This window comes from Athene cunicularia, assembly GCF_003259725.1.
Source record: "Athene cunicularia isolate RWA chromosome 2 unlocalized genomic scaffold, athCun1 chr2_part1, whole genome shotgun sequence".
NCBI classification, from domain to species: domain Eukaryota; kingdom Metazoa; phylum Chordata; class Aves; order Strigiformes; family Strigidae; genus Athene; species Athene cunicularia.
The window spans coordinates 74,221,763-74,243,030 of record NW_020799095.1 but is presented as its reverse complement, the minus strand read 5'-3'; the positions used below and the strand labels follow the sequence as shown (position 1 = coordinate 74,243,030).

General features: G+C 38.2%; 1 protein-coding gene across 2 annotated transcripts in view; it reads left to right on the top strand.

The window, feature by feature from the left end:
• Positions 1-21,268, top strand: part of TRIO (trio Rho guanine nucleotide exchange factor) — a 198,004-nt gene that overhangs the window by 13,490 nt on the left and 163,246 nt on the right. For both annotated transcript variants that reach the window (XM_026841539.1, XM_026841540.1), the window contains exons 2-6: positions 3,332-3,406; positions 10,436-10,550; positions 13,950-14,142; positions 14,772-15,284; positions 18,172-18,294. In XM_026841539.1, coding sequence (XP_026697340.1) covers positions 3,352-3,406; positions 10,436-10,550; positions 13,950-14,142; positions 14,772-15,284; positions 18,172-18,294 — 999 coding nt within the window. In that variant the 5' untranslated portion in view covers positions 3,332-3,351. The remainder of the gene's footprint in view (positions 1-3,331; positions 3,407-10,435; positions 10,551-13,949; positions 14,143-14,771; positions 15,285-18,171; positions 18,295-21,268) is intronic.

Sequence of the window (21,268 nt, the reverse complement as noted above, 5' to 3'; positions counted from 1 at the left end):
CGGCGGGGGCCGGGGCCGGGCAGGGAGGGAGGGATGACATCACCTCCGGGAACATGTGATGCGGCCGGCTGGCGCGGGGGCTGCTGCGCTGCGCAGGGAGGGATGGGTGCAGATATTTATGGCATTTCATTTGAGTGCAGTATATATACCTTGTTCTTTTTTCTTTTTTTTCTTTTTCCGAACTAAGTCCTTATAATCGCAAGTGTTTTGTCGTGTAGAGGCCTTAAAGAAAGGAGGGAGGACCCACTCCAAGCCCTAAGACCTGCTTATATTACTTCTGTTTTGGGTTTGGGGTTTTATTGTTTTTTGTTTTTCTTTTATTGTTGCTCTGTCGGAGATAAAAAAAAAATGATACTTTCTCGCTGTATTCACCCTCTTTGCTCCCCAGCATTCTTTCATCAATTGTAATCCCCACAGTCTTCAGTTAAGCTTTAATGCTGCAGAACTGGAATAAAAATAGGCTGTTTAGAGCAGCAGGAATATGATAATCCAAGGCAGTCAGCCTTAAGGATATGCCAGAACATGAGCCAAACACTAACGTATTTGCTAGGGTATTTACCTTGAACAGCCCCTTAATAGCCAAAGAAATGCTAGCTAAATGTTTCTTGCTTCTTACATGCCACAGGCGAATTAAAATGTGCACATCGTCTGAGGTGAAGCAGTTTAAGGGCTTAGAAATCTGAGCAAGTAAGTTGCGGTAACATCAGTGTCTTTGGGCAATTTTGAGCAAAGATAGACAGCAAAGTATAGCACTAGTTTCTGCATACTTTTTAGGTGAGGAGAAAGTGTTTTCTGCCTCTAAATTTACTGTAAAGAAAAGGAATTGCCATGGTTGATATCAAAGCTGAGCATGCTAAATTGGCCTTAAGCTTATGGTGGGTAGCTCAAAGCACATTAAAAAAAAAAAATTAACTCTGGAAGTGTGCCTCTATGCTTTAGCAGTCAACTGAAGCCAAAATATTTCAAGGTGGAAAAAAGTGTTTGCTGTCTTTTTAGATGAGTTATTTAAGCTCACAGTTTTTCTTAAAGTCTTTAAAGATTTAGGCCATAATAAATAAAAACTTTAGGAACAAACTGTAGACAGTTTCAGTTAAAGGCTGATAACCCATAGCAAGTACTCTAGAGGAAGGAATAATGCAAGAGGTTCTTTTGGGGCTGTTTTAGATTCCTGAGAGCCTAAGCAGAAACGTGAAAGAAATAACTATGTCTGCTGTTTTGTTGGTCTGGAATTGCTCTGTAATTGCAAAATACTGTCCATTGTGTAGAAACCCTCCATGCAGCAGGGTTACCCAAGGAACCAGTTTTCCTGGTCTGGTATTGAATTTTGGGTTTGTTTTTGGTTTATGGGTGTTCATGGAAGAACAGGGAACTAGCCAGTGGCTGTATTTGTTTAGTTTTCTTTTGTTTGTAATGTGTGGGTGCTGAAGCAATGTCCTGGTTGAACACTTCAGTTATGGTGAACTGGTCTGCCAGCAATGGGTCCCTCATTTGTCTAACTGTATTTTAAAAAAATCCTCACTCATTGATAGTCCATAGTCTTCCACAGGCAATCCCATGTGCTGCTTCACCCATGTGCAACTTCTTACCACCTAAAGTAAACCTCTCACTGTAATTCTAGCCAGCTTACTTTTGCTACAGCTAGACTTTGTGTTTTGATGACTGCTACCATGTCTCCCCTCAGTTCATCAAACTTAACAGTGTCATTTGGTTTAGTCCTTACCCACAGCTCATGACATGTAAACACTTGGCCATCTTTGTCCCTTGGGTGTCTTTGGTGTGTCCAGAGTTTGTTTGAAGGGTAGTGCCCATAACTAGATGCTGTAGTGGCACAGAAGTCTCAGTATTGCTGACTGGAATAGAAAACCTCTGATGTAATTTACATATATAATGCCCTTCTTTACAAATCTTATGTTACTTGATGACACCAGTAATGATACCTTCAGGCTTTATCTCTGAAGTGCATAGCTCTTTTGTTAAAGCTCAGAGACTGTAACCAAAGGATGTGAAACATTTGGATATTTTTGAGGAGGAAGGAAAATTATGGCCTCCCTGCTGGGCATCAATGACAGCTTCTGCAGCCATCTCTAGAGGGATTGTGGCCCTTTTGCACAGAGGAAGAATAATACATTTTAGAAAAAAGACTGCCACGTGTACACCAGAGCTTGCTCTTGTAAGATTTCCCTGAAACTATAAATAATTTAGCAGTTTATTTTGCCTTCTGAAGAGCTAAAATTGTTGCTTTTAAGGAACACAACTTCTGTGTTGTGGCATGCTATTTGGGATGTCTTAACAGCGCTACTGGGCATCAACAGTGATAGAGAAGTAAGTGCTTCCTGCTTAGTCCAGAAGAGGTACTTTTTTTAAAAAATCTCATTTCTGAAGAAGCACATGAATCCAAAGAGACTGGGAAGGATCATACAGACAGTTAGCTGAAGTGTGAGTACAAAACCGCATGATTTTTTTAAGATGAACAAGATTGACCCTAAAGAGACCAATTTTGTATTATGCAGGTCAATATGGAATTATAAGGTCATAAATAAAATGCCTCCTAAATTTCCCTTATTACAGAAGGGAAAAGCTAGAATCTGGCCACAGAAATCTAATGGAAGTAGAGAGGAAGGACAAGCTGGTGATGTGCTGCTTTGCAACATTGACTCACCTTGGTAATCACTCACCTTGGGGACCATTTCAAACTCCATGGGTGTACAGAGTTAACATGACAAAAAGCACTCTCTGTTATAAAATGATGCTCCTGTCAGGCAGTAGAAGAGACACAAGTGAGAGCTTTTATCTCCCCATCCTGCTTACAGAAATGACGTAAGGCAAGCTGCATGTAAATAGTGTTGGTGTTTTTAGTGGGTCTTTTTTTGTGGTGATTTTTGGGGGGTTGGGAATTTTGGGGTTTGTTTTATTGGGTTTTTTTCTTGATTGGGTGGGGTTTTCTTTGACTGGTAATAGTTCTAAAGGTACCTACTCTTCTTAGCTTGATACTAGTCCTCTCTGCTGGAACAAAAAGTGAAAGTGGGATTTGAAATGGCTAAAAGCAACAGGATTCAACTAATATCTTTTATTTACTGATAAAAAGGCTAATTCAAGTATCCTGTTTTCTGCTGAGGCTTGCGTAGACCATGCTATTCGCATTAAACTAGTCAAAGTGATGACTTGTTTGTTAATGTATTTTAAAAGTTTATTTTTTTGCAACCTTTCCTGTAAAGTTATCTTAATTCCTGAAATCATAACATTCAGACTGTATTCCAAAGGTATAGTGCATCCATTAAATGTAGAAGCTGAGGTCTGAATTTCTGACTAATTACCTTGTCTCTCTTTCCAGGGTTTCGCAAAAATGATGAAATGAAGGCTATGGAAGTATTGCCAATTTTAAAGGAAAAAGTTGCATACCTTTCAGGTACAGTTATTTTCTTCTGTTGTGGAATGCATAATTGTGGTGTTAGTCACATGTAAAATGGTATTTAAAATAATTATCATTGCAAAAGTAGTGGAAAGCTAGGGTAGTGCCTGTTCCAGTTGGATATCCCAAGCATAATATGAGCATTGTGAAAGGATCTGTAATAAAGAAGAAATGTGTTTTGTTAAATGTAGAACATACTGCTTGTTGTCATCTTGGTTGTGTCCTGTCCCCCCCTGCATATTCATCGACATTATTTAGAACAATTCATGGTACCTGCTATACTTTAGTCATATTCTTTCTCTTATTTGTGGTTCTTCTGCTGCAGAGTTTTATGGAGATGGCTTTGTTACTGGCACATCTAAAGCACTAGAGAAATATCTGTGTTGCAGAGGTGAAATTTCAGTGCATATCTTTTGAAGCACGCTTAATACCTTCATGGTGAAATGAGTTAGCATCTAATTTTAGCTATGTCTAGCATATACCTTGAAGTTGGTTGGTTACTTAACGAGGATTTAAAAGTGGAGGTTAGATTAGATGGATGTCATAATATATACTATGACTTGATAAGTAACTTAACAGAATGATGTCTGAGGTGCTTGTTCTTGTGAACTGCATTTTGGTGTGACTTTTTAAAGTATTTACTTCCAAATTTTGGGGGATTTAACAGCATCATTCTCTTTGCCATAATCTTAGTGGCAAATGATTTAGAGGACAGCCTCATATTTGAAAGTTGGTTTTTTGGGTTTTTTTTAATAAATAATTTGTCAAGAACTCTAAAAGTAAAGCTCTTATCTATAAATATTAAAACATACAAAATGATCCCTGAAATTGCACTTTTTAGAGATTTGCTGTGCATGGATGCTGATGCTTGCAAGTACAGTGTGTAGTTCACAGTACTTCATCCTGTTCGCTCTGCTGAGTCAAGTAGAGGTGTAAGGCAGAAAAGATGTTTTTTTTAAAAGCTCCTGGCAACTGTAATGAATGATATAACAGACTGCCCAGAGGAAATTTCCCTGGTAGTGTGGGAACTGATTCTTCTGCTTATGAATTGTAGTGCTGATGAAGGATTGCTTAAAACCGTATTTTCGGAGGAAAGGAAGAAGAAAAAGGGGAGTTAAGCACAATATTTCAATCCCTCGTTACTTTTTTTTTTTTTGAACCTTGCTTTATGACACTTAATGAAGATGCAGTCAGTTTCCATTCCAAAACCTGTGAAATTCCAGGTTGTCCAGAACTTAGACTTAGACCCCTTAGAAGACATCTGAAAGGTGATCTTTGTTAGTTTGTAGCCATATGACATTCTCGAAAGGCATTAAGTGAAAGTGGTCCAAATGAAAGCTGAAGATAAATTAAAGGGGAGATGATGGATTATGAACCAGAGCAGATGAGGTGCAGCCAGGAAGAAGTGATTGCCAACTTGCCTCTGTGAAGGTAGCAGCTTCTGACAGAAGAATGGAGCAAACAGCTGTGGACAGCAAAGCTGGCCAAAACTGATCTGCCAGAATCCGTAGTTCACATTTCCATTGCAAGTGGAGCTCAGATGAAACGAGATACATTAGTAGTACAAGTGATTTAAAAAAACAAAACCCAGCAAACAACAACCCACAACAAAACAAAACAAAAAAACCTAACAAAACTACCACTACTACTAGGGCTTAACTACTGTGGAATTAGTCAAGCTTTGTACTTGGGAACACAAAGGTAAGGATGACTGTTGGATTACTGATTTAGAGAGGCTTTCAATGTACCTCTTTTTTTTTTTTTTTCCTTCAAAAGTACAACTTTTGCTCAAGTACTTGGTTTTATTATTTCTAAGTACAATAACTGGTTAAGGTCTGTAGAAGTAGAACAAATTTACTGGGGATACCTCTACTAAAATTCTATCTAAAGATAACTCTTTTAACACTACTGAAAACTCTAATAGTCCCATTAAGCCTAAGGTATCCACAAACATCACTGATTTTTGTATTTTGTTCTCTCTCATTTATATTGGAGTTCTGGTAGAGTTGTTGCAACATGTTCATTGTTGATTGTCAAGTACCCTCTCAAGTAGAATAAAGTATGACAATCAACAGTGCAAAGAGAGGGTTCTTTTTTATAGAGCAGGAAAGTTAAATAAAAAGGGACACAGTCTGAAAAAAAAAAAATTCATGGAGTGTTTGAGATCCTCAGTTCACTTCCCCAGTTTTTTCTTTGCCTTTCTGTGCTGAGACCTTCCTTCTCCCAAGTTAAATGAGTAAGTATGGGCTGTATAGCAGTATATTCATATGTGCATTCTTAGAATACAAAAGACACTGATGTTTCCACAATGCAGACTTTCTTAAGCACTTCTTGAGACCCACTTACTGTGAGATGGACATACAGTGGTGAGATGTCTTGTGACATCCAGGAGAGACCTGGATAGTCTGGAAGAGTGGGCTAGCAAGAACAGTATGAAGTTTAATAGAGACAAGTGCAGGGTCCTCCACCTGGGTCAGAATAACCAAATACCCCAGTATAGGTGAGGGTCTGTGTGGCTGAGGAGCAGCTTTGCTGAAAGGCACCTGGGGATCCTGGTGGACAACAAGCTGAACGTAAATCAGCACAGTGCTGCTGCAGCAACAAAGGCAAATCTGATCCTGGGCTGCATCTACAGAGGCATTACTAGCAGGGATAGAGATGTGATCATTCCACTCTACTCAGTGCTTGTCAGGCTGTACCTGGAGTACTGTGTCCATTTCTGGTCACCGGAATTAAAGAAAAATGTAAGCAGACTGGAGAGGGTCCACAGAAGGGCCACGAAGTTGATAAAAAGCCTGGAGGACCTGCCCTATGAAGGAAGACTGAAGGAGTTGGGTCTTTTCTCTGTGGAAAAGAGAACATTCAGGGGAGACCTCATCACAGTGTTCCAGTACTTAAAGGGCAGCTACAAAGAGGACAGATGTTTTCTCTTCACAAGGAGCTACACTGAGAAGACAAGGGGCAGTGACTATTTCCACCATAGCTATCATCTCCTAAGCCATTCTTGAGATGATGTTTTGATCCAATCAGAAATCTTGGTGGCATAACAGATGTCTCCCACTGAGGTATTGCTTTTACTCCAAGTATACTATGTTGTGATTAAATTGTATATATGAGAGTTTCCCTTTTCCTCTCCAGCAGGTACCTTTTCGATCAATGTTAGCCTGAGTTAGGCTCTAATTCTATATCGCTTTGTTTCAGTATGTGCTTTTCATTTATTCCTTTCATTTGTTTTCAGATGGATATATTTAACAGATCTACTCAACATAATTTACTTTCCTCCCCCCCCCCCCCGTGTTTCAGTAGTTGCTTCTCTTCTGACACAAATCACAGTAGATCTGACGTGATTCACTTTTGTTTCTTCCTCCATCATCACTACCCAGTTTAGTCACCTTTATTGAGCTCTTATGTGTTTTTGTAAATGAAAAAAGAGTGGATTTTTCATAATTTCTTGTGTCTGAAGATGTATTTAAATGGAAAAGAATTCTCTCTCCTTTCCTCTGTTAGATGTAGCACCAGCCAGGATAGTGGGGGGTGGGGTGTTGTTTTGTTTTTAAAAGATTAATTTAGAACTAGATTATGTACAAAAAAGAATGTACAAATGAGGATTGTGGTGTGGCTAAATCATTTGGACTTGTTAAAGTCTGTGTGTTCCTTGCATATCTTAAAATATGTCAGCGTAGCTGTGATGCTTAAGCAGTTGAAGAAAGGTAAAGTTAATGATTGGATGCCAGTTGGAGTGAGAAGGAGAGAGGAAGCCTCTGAGAATTCTGAAACAGAACTTGAAGCAGGTATTTTTTTGCTAGAGCAGGAGGCAAGGAAGTAGAGAAGAACAAATACTTCAGTGAAGTATTGTGAAGCACATTGTGCTGTATGTAGATTGATTGCCAAGTCCCAAAGCTTACCAAGCCAGCCAGGTTTCTGGTATCTGTACATATTGATTCTGGAATAAATTCTGTATTGGAAATACTTGTCCTTCATTAAACCAGTCTGACAGACTGAACTGTTTTATCTTGTATTGGTCAAAATAACTTGATGTGTAGAATGCAGATGCTTCGGTGCAGCTTCCCTGTGAATCCTGTGTTGTTTTTCTAAAACTGCAACAGAGTGGTTGTCAAACAGCAACAACAAAAAGGGGGAGAGAGGCAGGGGGAAGAGAAAAAGCTTCCTTGAACTGATTTTCACCTAACTGGGAAATAATTTGCTTGAGTATTAGTTGTCTCATCACCTGGAATAGAAAAGCCTCTTAGACATGTAGCCATGAAATACAAATGGAGCCTTGGATGCAGTGTTTTGGTTAAGTTTAAACTGAAGTCTGCTCAAGTACAGATACTATTAGATCTCTACACATACTTAAAAGAGGAGAGCATTGTCTTACGAGGTGCAATTACCTTGGTCTCATATGAGGAAACAGCACTTGATGACTTGCCCTGCTTTTCAAACATGCCATAAAAGCCCACTGTTTAGCTGTACCTCAGTACTTTGAAACTAGGTAAAAAGTCATTTCCTGAAAAAAATGCACTACTCAGCCTGCTGGATTTTGGTGCTATTTGGAGACCATTGACAAGACTGCTGTTAGTGATGTGCACTAGACAGCAGTGATTCATGTTGGGTGACTCATGTGAGTTGATCAGCTCCTCATATGACACATCTTGGCATAAACAGAATATCTTAGTATTGTGGGGGTTTTATATAAAAGGAAAGGGGTAAAAATGGAAATCTTCACCGATGGAAGTAGTAGCTTAATATGTTTTTGTTAAACTGAGACAAATAGGAGGTTAGGTTGGATAGACAGGAAATTCCCACCTGATGCTTCATACATTGTTGCTTTTAACATTCCTGTTTGTATATGACAGGGGAGCATCAGGAACAAAGGAAATTAGAGTTATTTATTGGAAAAGGCCTAAGAAAGCTTTCAGTATAGCTGATGAAAAAAAAAAAAAAAAGTCTTAGGGACTTCTTTGCTTACTATTGACAATTTTGGTGTCTGGTTTAAGACTGGATAGTGAAATTCTTTTCACCAAAACTAAGGTTGCATTATTTTCTTTATTGGTCATCTAAACCTGAAATTTGTGTGACAGATTTTTGTCTCCAAGATACAAAAAAAAATCAGGATATAAATTATAAGAAATTTAAGCACCATACTTTAAAAATGGGTTTTCTCTGTGGTGAATGTAGAGCTGGGAGCCAACTGAAGTGGCATCCAGAATGACATAAAGAATATGAGCTTCTTTCCTCTGCCATGTTGGAAAATTGCATGATACAGGAGTTGCTGTGTGGAAAGGCCTGGAGGACTGATCTGAGGTAACTGCATGTAACAAGGCATTTGTTTAAAATGCTTAGAGTGTGTTAAAGACAGTTCAGCATATGCTATTCCCTGCTGGCTGCAGCTTTTTCAAGAAGAATTTCCACCCTGAGAAATCAAGTACTTTTTCTGGGGGCTTGGAATCATTAGTGTTTACCAGTTGAAACGTAAGTTTTTAAGATCTGTGGCTGATGGCCTGTGGTGCACTGAGGAGAGCATTAATGGCAGCAGCAGACTTTAACCTAACTTTTGTAGCTTTGGAGCCCAGTGATCACTTTGGAGCTGAGCAGAGGCCTGGGCTGTCAGACTCTCAGTCTTGTCATTTATCCTTCCTCTCTCGTGGCTTCTGTCTTATTTTTATCCTGTCATTTGCTATGTAAAAGTCCTCAAAGCTCTCTGCTTGGCAAATGGGTCAGGGGTGGTCAAGACCAGACTTGCACGTCTCCATTAGAATGAGACAACTCAGTTGTTTTGAATCTCATGTCCCACTTAAAAGGGTCATGGAAGATAAGAATATAAATTTCAGTTTAAGTTTAGGTTTATGGCATTGCAACTTGATGGAAATTGAGAGCTGCTTTTGCCTCTTCTGAGTTTCATTTGGTGCCTCATGGGGAGCATGTCCACTGTATCTAGTCCCTGGAAACCTTGACAGCTAGGCTTAGTGTCTAGCAACCACATGCAGACTGTGTTGGGGAGGACAGTGATGAATTTTTGAGTGAGTGGTTTTATTCCTCTGCTTTTGGCCTTCCTTTCAAAGGGATTTTTTAAAAAAAACTTTGGTTAGTAACATGGAGTTATAAAGAGGAGCTGATTTACAATGCGAAACCATTCAGGACAGAGAATAGTGTTTTTCTGTGTTTCCATGGGACAGGAGAAAACAGTCCACATAGTTGTGGTTGAGAAAGTGTATATGAAATTTAGCTTGTAAGAATGTATTTGTGCTATTATATAAGTGTTGATAAAGACAGACAACTGACTTGAATTTAGTATTTAGTAATAGTAACATTTTGTTGTCACTAGCAAGGGATTGGAACTAAAATTGCATTTTAATATTCAACTACAGTAAGTCTATGTGATTTAACGAATTAGATGAGTACACTTAAGTGGAACCACTCAAAGTCAGATTTTTTTGCCTTACTTATTTAGTGGATTCAGATTTTCCTGCATTGCTAACAAAATCAAAACAATTCAGCATAAAAATATAAAATAAATGCATAATAGTATCCATCTTCTCATCTAATATATGCATTGGGTGTGAAATACTGTAACCTAAACTTGGTGTTAGTAATAAAGTTAATGTAGAGTATCCTCTAAATACCTGCCTACAAAATAGCATAATTATATTTAAATTTAATCTGTACAATTTCTGATTCAAAAGTTAAATACATAACAAAACACCATTGCTGGTGATGTCACACTGCCAAAGTTGAATGTGACTGTACTGTGTAAGTGTAATGCTATGGTTATTCTTTGTTTCTTTTTTTTTTGACAGATACTTCCTCATTATAGGAATTGTGATAATATGCTGATTCATACTCCCAAAAATCAATTTTTAAGCTGGTCTCTAAATGACAGTATTGGCATTTACCTTGAAATCACTTATTTAAGTGGATATTCATGAAAGTGTAGGACTTGTCTTCAGAACACCTCTGAAAAACTAGTTTTGCAAACAAGAATGGTGTTGTGTTGTGGGGCCTTGTAACATGTTTAATTTTTTTCAGGTGGCAGAGATAAGCGTGGAGGTCCCATTCTAACATTTCCAGCTCGTAGTAATCATGATAGAATACGGCAAGAAGACCTTAGAAGACTAATTTCATACCTAGCGTGTATTCCTAGGTAAGTAATGGCTATGTGATAAGCTCTGAAACTATAAAACAAAATAAATGAACTATGTTGCAGTACACCCATAAACTAGAAGTCTAAATGAGAAATTCATACCAAGTGCTGTCAGTTACTTTTTTCAACTGCTTTTTGAAAGAGACCTAAATAATTACTCTGCCTTGTAGAAGGAAGGCTGTTGACAGAGTAGTTGGTATGCTTTAGCTGGAAGTAGTCTGTGTCCTGAAAATGGCACTGCCATGCCATATTTCTGTCACCGTGTGAAAGTTGCAGATAAAACTTAAGGGCTTTCAGTAGTACCTCAACAATTAGAAACATGCTGGTCATCATCCATAATATGCCTTGTGTGAAGTGAGGTCAGTACAACACTCCTAACTGTTATTTGTACTAGACAAGTTATAGTGTTCTGATACAGCACAGGAATGACCAGGAGAGAGATGTAAAATTGCTTGTACAGGTCTCAGATAAACCTGTGGAGAGATCTGTGAAAGTACTGATATCATTGTATTATCAACAAATGAAGATATGAATTACAGTGTGCTATTTAAATAAATTGGCAGAAGTCAAATACAGTGCTAGTGTGTGTATATACACACACCCATATATGTATGGATGTGAAGTTACATATATCTATATTTAAAAGAAAAGTTATGTATTGTATACATGTAAAAAAGCTTGTTCTCACAGAACTTTTTTCCTTGTAGTAGCTGAACTGGGGACAAAAATTATCATAAGACCCTGACTTTAGGTCCATCTTAGAATCTGCCAGCATGTGGTGCTGACTGGAGCAATGCTGACCATGCTTAAATATATTTGCCTATGACCTCAGGGAGTAGTTGTCATTACAGTTGGAAAAAATCCCTTGGACAACATCCCTGAATGCAATGTCTTCCATATTTCAGTAATGTGTTAATTTGTACGCTGTTGTCTTTGCATCCAATGTAATCAGATGTCAGTTTCAGATTGCCAAATGTGCTTTCATAAAAATAACTTCGACATCTAGTTGACAGTGTGTATGGCCTTCCTTAAGAGCAATTGCTGGTAATCCAGTTATTCTAGTCTATTTCACTTAGAAGTGTAGGAGTATTTAGTACCTTTTTATTATTTTTTCATAAGTTAATTGGGAGTTTTGGGGGAGTTAGAGGAAGGAGGATGGTAAGAAGGCTTGAAATTTTTACTTTGAAATAATTTGACTTCACATTTGAATGTTTGAGATGCATTCTAGCCTTCTAGAGCTTCAAGTTACTAGAAAAGTTACTAGATAACTATGCGTCAAAATATGCCTGAGTTTTCTAGACATAATCTGGCAAAATAGAGTGGTACTCTGGCGAAAGATAAATGTTGGTTTTGCATCAATAGATTTAAAATTAAAACAAGCTAGTGCAGGTTTTATAACTCTAAGCATGGCAAAGCTTTGAGCATAAAGGGATCTTTATTAAAAGCAAGACTCATTTTCATACAAGTCATGTTTCAGGGACTGATCATGCAACTCTTGCTAATTAAGAAGTCCCAGTTGGTACAAATAGCTCCGAATATTTAATCTGTCTATTAGTTATTGCAGTATTGTTACTCTATATAGTGTAGATTCAGAGGTATCAGTTGTTTGACAGAGGATCTAAACACTTAAGATGATTCAAAATATCACAATTTTCCTAATGTAACAATTTAGATAATTTTAAAATACTGCTGACCTTAAGTAATCAGTGCTGACTGGACCAGGTATTCCTGTAGTTCAGGGTTACCTAACAGATGACCTTGACTGACTAAAGCCTCCTAGAACAATTTTTGTGATCCTTGGCTAGAAGGGATTCATCTTTTGTCAAATGATGGGGCCACATGACAGGAGGATTTACATTACATCACACGATGAGGGGTTTCTTTGTACACCCCAGCAGATGTATGCCTTATGTGAGTTAGTGGCAAACACTCCTCATGCAGTGCTCAGTTTGTGCAGTAGGACGGGGATGGGCTGAGCCGCATTCATATAATGGCATGCAGCCTTTCAGTAATGGGTGTATCTTTAAAAGAGTAATTGTTTTTTGTCCTTTAAACCCGTGAGGCTGTTAAACATTTTCACCATGGTCAGAAAATTGTAGCATACATGTATTCCAAGCTAGTCAATTTTAATGTATTTTTCTGCTACTATTGCCATTTTTGGCCTTCCTATGGGCAGGTGGGACAGCCAGCATTTATCTTGATTTTTTTTTTTTTTTAAAGGATGGTTTGATTTTTCTCCTTTAAAAAAAACAACAACCCTTTTCTAAGGTTTCCGTATTATCACTTCTTTCAGAAGCTCTTCTGCTCTACTGTATCAGTCGTGACTAATTTTTCTACAGTGTGGCCAATGAGATTGTGTAAAGTATACCAGTGAAGCTTCCCTACTTCTTGGACATTCTGAAAACCTAAACACATGAACTCCAGAATTTCATTTACATTAGTCACATCCCTGAATGTGATTCATATACTCAAATAATGGACATTTAGTCCCTTTTGATAGTCTGTTGACTATGACACATTGTTTTTGAAATATTTTCTCTTTCCATGTTAACAAGAGCATGTAGCAAATTCTGTTGGAAGAAAATCAAAATTCCTGGTGTTGGTGATGATTGCAGCTTGTGATCAGCATCAAGCACTAAATGTACAAAAGGTATTGATGAAAAGAAATTAAATCTGCCATTCTCAGAAGAGTTGCCAGAGAATTTGGGTCACTCAACTTTTGGACAGTAAAACTAAACTCAGATTTTGTAGAAGCAGTTTGATGTGGTGTTCTTCACTGCCATAAAGTGCATTGTTATCCATTAACTATGCACAAATAGATCCTGTTACAGAAGGAATTGTCAATAAAGGGGTTTTTTTTCCCTTTACACTCTTTAACTCTCAGATAATATGGGACTAAATCTGAGACAGTTTAAAAAAGTTGCAGATGTGGTAGGTAAGAACAGTATGCCTTCTGTCCTTTTGGGGATCTTCTCAGTCATTAGAAAGGCATGAATATTGTCATCAGTAAAGTGTGTTTTCTGAAGAGTCAATTGTAAATGAATTGCATATTGCTGCTTCAGTAGTAAATGGTGTGTTTAATGTGTGTTAAGGTGAAGGGCAAATGAGACTGGAAGATGAATCATTGTGAATGTAAACAATGAAAATGAAAGAGGAGATAAAGGTAGATCATCAAATCAGCAACAGGTGTAAACCTATCACCCACAAGGAGTTTGGCAGGGGGTAAGAGAAGCTTCCTGCGAGGTTCATGAGATCTGCTGTATGTATCACCTATTCAACAGTGAGACTCTAGGGTGTCACGGTTAGCTGAAGAGACCACATTCATTAGGCAGTGAGGTGCAGTAGAGTTCTGTGTTTGAAGTTGTAACGCTTGATAACATTTTCTTCTTTCTTCTGCAGTGAGGAAGTATGTAAACGAGGATTCACTGTCATTGTAGATATGCGTGGGTCAAAATGGGACTCCATAAAGCCTCTGCTGAAGATTTTACAGGAATCCTTTCCATGTTGTATTCATGTTGCACTGATAATCAAGCCAGACAATTTCTGGCAGAAACAGAGGACTAACTTTGGCAGCTCTAAGTTTGAGTTTGAGGTAATTTCCCCTATGGTATACAAATTTATATTTATTTCCTTGTTTTAAGTGTGCTCACTACTGATCAGCATCTTGAAAACTCTTTAGGTAAATTATGTTCTTAGAAGGGGTACATTAGGTCAGTGGTGATAGAGGGAATGTGGTTTTCTTATGTCCTTAGGCTAGGTAGTTGTGCATGTTGTCATTTATATTCTTTTTCTGAGCATGAGACAGATGGAATTAGTTTTACCCTAATGGTAAAAAGTTGAGCTTCATCTGTTTGTTGTCTTGGTCTGCATTGTGGTAATCATGATGTCACCAGCATCCAGAGGAAAGCAGCTGACTGAGCCTCACTGTTATCCTTCTGCTGCTTTACAATACACAAAGTCAATTAAAGTAGTAGTCAAAAGAGTGGTTGCTTTTTTCTCCTTAAGTGTAGTGAGATAAGAAAGAAGTAAAATATTTCTCTCATTTGGGGAAATATGTGCAAGACAGGAGGCTGATAAGAATTGGTATTTGAAGAGTGTGAGAAATTGTCATGTGGACTGCATGAGCAAAATGATCGACTCTTAGAAAAACGAAAATCTGGAGGAACATTTTAAATTCATTTCAGTAACAGCATTTTTTTAACTTTTTTTTTTTTTTTTTAGACAAATATGGTGTCTCTGGAAGGCCTTACCAAAGTAGTTGATCCTTCTCAGCTAACCCCAGAATTTGATGGCTGTTTGGAGTACAACCATGAGGAGTGGATAGAAATCAGAGTTGCCTTTGAGGACTACATTAGCAATGCAACCCATATGCTGTCCAGACTGGAGGAACTGCAAGATATATTGTCAAAAAAGGAAATGCCTCAGGACCTGGAAGGTGCTCGCAATATGATAGAGGAGCATTCACAATTAAAAAAGAAAGTTATTAAGGCCCCTATTGAGGACCTTGATGTGGAAGGACAAAAGCTGCTCCAGCGGATACAGAGCAGTGATAGCTTTCCCAAAAAGAACTCTGGGTCAGGGAATGCAGACTTACAGAACCTTTTACCCAAAGTATCCACCATGCTGGACAGGCTGCACTCAACACGGCAGCATCTGCATCAGATGTGGCATGTGCGGAAATTGAAATTGGACCAATGTTTTCAGCTCAGGCTGTTTGAGCAGGATGCTGAAAAGGTAAGGGATTGGGGGAGGCAAGTATAAATGTGTGCTGCTTGATAGACTTGAAAGGAGTACCAAGAATAACTGCAAATAGTTATTTTTGTCTTTAGAGTTAATCACTAGCCTTTTAATGAGAAATAAAGGATTTCTTGATGAGAGTGACTCTTAGTCTTCTGGAGTAAAGGGGGTGGGGTAGTAATTCTAAGCCACAGAGAACACAGATAGCTCTCACTGAAGAAAATTTTAAGTGGTAGCGACGCTCAAGCTTTTGCTTTGGTAAAGTTTTGTTCTAGACATGTTTTTGTATGCATCAAGTGAAGATGAATGCTATATACTTTATAAATACAGATGGCTAAGGACTACACTGGTCTCCTTTTGAGTGACCCATGGGATTTGAGTGACAGGCAGTTGACAAAGTCTGAAGAGGCTGATATGAGGAACTGTTTCATTGATGCAGGATTTAAAGACCCAACCGTAAAACTGATGTTTATCTTGACAGTGCATATGTTATTAACAGGAGACTGAGTGATCTCAGAATGTTTCAGGCTAACCAGTTACTTCAAATGAGAAAGCCCTTGATTGTCATGGAATTTGAAGAGTAAATACAGCAGGCAGTGCACTTTTAGATGAGCTCAAATAAGATCTACTTTCATATAGAATGGTTTTGCAATCACTTATTATTAACTTGTTACCATGGAACAAATAGCTTTAAGGAAGGGGGCGAGTTTTTCTCCAGAGGAGGTAACTAGACTATGCAATAAAGTGGTAAGTATGGTCTTTGTCAGATTTCATAAAATATTTTATGTAAGAATGTCTGAACTGGATGAGATTGGAAATCTGTGTTAAACCAATATCTTGCGCCCCAGCAGCGGTCATAAGCAGATACATGGGGAAGAATAAAAGCAGAACAAATGCAGACAGTACTACTTCTACCTCTTGTTTTCTTCCCATACTTTTCCTTACCCTCATCATTTAAGCTCAGGGACTTTACACTGCCCTGAATGTCTCCTGCTGTGTTTAAAAAAATATATAATTTTTCAGAATTACCTTTTAAAGTGTTTACTGAATGGGTATAGCTGAAAATCATAGGGGCATGTATAGAGTTGAAAAGAATCTCGTCAAGTGAATTTGGAGTTATAAAACTATTTAGAAAATAACAAGTTGTTGGTCTGGTATTGCTCTTTCAGGCCTCAGTTGCTTTTTAGCAAGCAACCTTTCAACTGCTTAATTATGGCATTAATTATGCTTTATTACAGCATGAACAAAATGTATTTTGCTGGTGCTTACATGGTATTGAAAGCTGTGTTCTTCATTTACTCATCTAAAAGTTGCCTATGTAACTTGGGCTTTAAGAAGCTCCTTGTGAAATACTTGAGCCTGTGGGATTGATCTCTGTCCTGCCGTGAGGTTTCATAAGCTCCTATCTGTGTTTTCTAGGTTCCCAGTTCCAAGAATGTCTGTATTATATTAGTGCATCTTTCTTTCAAAATAGAGGGAAGTGTTAGGCACCTCGAAATGGGGTTGGCAGCATCTAGCATACCTGGGACTTAATTCCCTCATCAACCAGTAGAAAAAGATTAAAAAGAAGGTTTGTGTTAGTATCCCAGCTCACTTTTGGATTAAAGCCCTTGCCTTAATCTACTTGCAGTCCTTATTTCACTGCTTGTGTTGGATTAGATTTCATAGCTTCTTTATCAGTGTATGTCTATGTGGGTTATTTAGGTGTGTGGGAAAAGGCTGGATCTTTGTGGGAAAAATAAAGGGTAATATGTGGGGAGAAATAAACCTGTTCATTTTGAAGATTTGCACAACTTCTTTTCACAAAAAATCTGGGCTGTTTCAGGAGAAGAGTGGGAGGGAATCTGACTGGAATTGCCGTGTAGGTATCTGAAGGCAACAAAATCAGACTACCTAGAGAAAGGTGGTCACAAGCAGGACCACTGCTGATTTTGAATAATGTTCTTCGTTGTAGTCTAGATGAGAAAATGAAAATTTTAGGAGTGTGGGATCAGCTGCTCATTTCTACCACTTTTTTCCTGAACAATTTTTTTTAGCTTATTCAGAGAGTAGGTGATAGCTGAGATATAGCAAAGATTTGAAGACCACTGCAGGGGAGAGAGTGGGGGGAGGGTGTAGTGTTAAACTTAGCCTTTTGCTGTGTTGCTTGGTCTTTGAAAACTTTTGTCTTACAGTGCCACTGTTAGCATACCCATGTACGTTCATTGATGGTCATTGTCAGATAAGGTCCTTTTCTAAAATATGTTTGAATATTAAAAATACTTTTTTAGTAAGAAAAACCAAAAGCAAACCAAACATTTTTAAATATTATCCTTAAAACTTGTCTGGAAGAAGGTAGTGTGTAACTCTGTGCTCACGTATAGCGCTTTTAACTTGTTTAGCAATAGAAAAGTTGTTTTCAAATCTGTTGTGAAGTTATGAACTAGAAATATTAAACTTGCTACTGAAGTACTTGATCAGCAAGAATGAATTTATATTTAATTTCCTTGAGTTGCCGTTTTTCTAAATTACTAAAATGCTGACATCATGAAAAGCTGACACTAGAGAACATGTGAGATTGTAACTCAAGGCTGTGCTCCAGCCTGTTTGTTTACTATGACTTCTTTCTAGTAATCAAGTTTATGACTTTATGATTATGACTTTACTGTAGCTTGTTGAGATAAACACATGTAGTAAAGACTTAACAACCTCAGTTGTCTGGTCCAAGAAGTCAAATTTCAGCAATGATTTTGTTAAAATGTACGGTAATTTCCAATGGAAGTGTTAATTTTCATGACCTTAGATTCTGTCTTCTGTGTTCACAGATTTGTTACATTATTTGTCTATAATTTCTGCCATAACACATCAGTGATTTTTTTTTTCTTACCTTAATATCTTCTTGTAGATGTTTGACTGGATCACACACAACAAAGGTCTGTTTCTGAACAGCTACACAGAGATTGGAACCAGTCACCCCCACGCGATGGAGCTTCAGACACAGCACAATCACTTTGCCATGAACTGTATGGTAAGAACAGGCCTCACTTCACAGCACTGACATATTGTCTATTTGCCCTGTGTTAAGGTAGAATTTGTAACTCATACACGTAAATAATTCCTTCTGTTACAAGTAGTGCAAATTTATATTTGAGCAGTGAAATCACAAAGGAGGAAAATAAAGGGTAACCAAGTACACAGGTACTGTGATCAAGCAACAAAATTATTTTGACAAATGGCAGCATTCATTACAGCCTCAGCACTTTTCAAATATAAGCATCCAAACTTCTAGAACCTGGAATTTGTGTTTGAGTACTGCTTTGAGTCTTGTAGGATATATTAGAGAATCATATGGAATATGGAATTTAGTGCTTCATATGGAAAGAAATATCTCCAAGGATCTTCTGAATCTATTGCAACTCAGACAAAAAATTCTGAGTAGTAGTGATCAACAGCTGAGTCTGCTGTAATAGTTTGCCATATTTTTAACACACGCTTCTCATTTCTGACACAGCAGAATGGAGCTAGAGCAAACAAATTTTTGTCAAATAGCACCTTAAGATGAGCAATCAGTAGGCTGCAATTAAAAGATTGGATTTTAACTGTCAGTGAGTGAGAGCTCCTTATTTTCAGTTTCATGAATTCCTGTTTGAACATGGGGACTGAATTCTCAAGTACATTTTAGGTCCCTTTCACTAGGAGGATTGGAGGTGTTTCAATAACTTTGGAGTGTGGGCCTAAATCCAGTCCCTTGCTGTCAGCTCAGTGAAGGAAGAACACTGTCAGTCTTGTTAGAAATTAACATCTTTGGCAGTCCAGGGATGGGACTTGAATTAAATAAAGTATGATCAAAACTATCAACTCTTGCAAGAGAGTGTTTATGTGGGACAGGACTACTAATTGTGGAAGGATAGAGTGGCAAAGTAAACTTACCTAGATTCTGCATCTTGCTGAAATAATGGAAGCATTAGTAAGGCAGCTCTTTTGTATGGTATAGCTAGAGTTAAGGCAATAGAAGACATGAGTAGAGAAGGTACATTTTCTTCTTTTGCAACTCACCTAAGTTTGCAGAAGTTTTTTAAAAAATAAAAATCAATATGAACTCTTTTCAAGAGTAAACCAAATGCTGGGGAACTTTGTAATTAAATTATGTAACATCATATATGGAGGTAACTTTGACCATTAGGTTTGGAAGGTACAGGTTCACTCCACAGGCACAGGGAATTTCCTTTATGGAGTACCTCATTCTTGTTGCTCATTCCTCTGCTTCTGAAGCAGAGCAGAAAGAAACTCACAGGATAGGTATCACTGATGTGAGTTTTGGAACTTAGTAATTTTGAATGGCCTTCCAGGCAATTCTTGGGCTTCCACTGTAAAGGTTAAATTCTTCATCTGTCAGCTTGTCCTTGTATTAGTCACTGTTGTCCTCTTTTCTTCAAATTGGATGACTTTCCTCCCCCCTCCCTTCCATACTGTTCAGAAGCTGTCAACAGTAGAAAGCACTTGAGTGATGTAGCATAATCTCTCCTGCTCTGTTTTTACTGTTAGTCTTTTGCTGTTAATCTCTTGTTTTGCCTATAGTAGTCAAATGCATTAATTAGAGGGTTGGTTTTTTTTCTCAGCCTGTACAATGATTTCTTGAGGCATGCAAGGAACAGCTTAAATTTGGGGCAAATTAACAGTCCAAATATTCAAAAAAGGAAAAACAAGCTGCAGGTTTTTGATGTGTTTTTCTATCATAGCCCTGCAAGAAAGTGGTTCTTTGGCACAGAGTAGGAAAATACAAATTCAAAACGATCAGTCCCTGGTTTTGGATTAAGCAGAGTTCAGATTTTCTGGGGTTTATTTGGTTAAATGGCAAAGGCCTTATAATGTAGATCAGGGGGAAAGATTAAACTGAATGTGACACTAAAAAAAATTATGTGAACAGATTTAATTTTGGTAGGCTGGAAAAATGCTTAAACTCCTGCAAGCATGGTCAGCTTCTTCCTGACCACTCTTCACATACACTCTGCTTAAGCTATTGTTTGTTCACTGTTACTGTTGGTGTAACTCTTCAGTAACCAGAGAGTTGATTTAAGATCTCTTATGTGAATGCTCTAACACTAGAGATGGAATGTAACTTTTAACCATCTACAACCATGCAAATTTATTCAATTGGATGGGGTAGAGGAAGGAAGAGTGGCATCTATGTATAATGCAGGAGATTTTGATGGCTTTTCATTGTGGCCCTAATTGGACCCTAATAGATCTTGCTTTCCAGGCAGTTTACTTAGGCTCACTTTAGGTGGGGAAGTGCTGTTCAAAGGATAAATGCTGCCCAAGCAGCTAAATGCAACCTCTTGCACTTGCTCACAGCTTAACCCTGATAATTGACGTTGCAGCTGCTTTTCCCAACGCATTGTGGTTGCCGCAGGGCACATGCTCTCTTCACAGCAGGTGCTACCCTCTGTCAATGGCTGGCTCTCCTATCTCCCCTTCCTTCCCAAGTAGCAGCTTGGCTTTCGGTGAGGTGCAGGAGGGCAACTTCTGCAGCTGCTTATGCCAGACTGGGGTGCGAAAGAGTGACGGCCTTTGGGTGAGATGCCAAAATTTTAATCTAGTCTTCCAGTCTGAAGTGAGCCACCTGGATGTAAGCCATTGTGAAAGCTACTTAGTTCCTGTCATGAACAGGATCTGGTTACATCAAGGACCAAGAGGATTTGCTGAATATTTTTTTTTCCTTGTAATGGCTTTCTGCCATATTTAAAATTTGATTTTCAGTATTATAGCACAAAGTAATTGGAAATTTAAACCAAATGTTGCAAAACAAAAAGGTGAAGAATACATTGGGGGCGGAGATTTAACTGTACTTTCAGCAGCTTCATTAGCAAGCAATGTGTTTAGGAATCTTGTGTATTGAGTATGTGATAGGCTCATGTGGTTACACTTCAAGGTAACAGGAATAAGTTCATGCAAGTCATAGGCTTAATACACAGACTGGTTCTCACTGCAGTCACACTGTT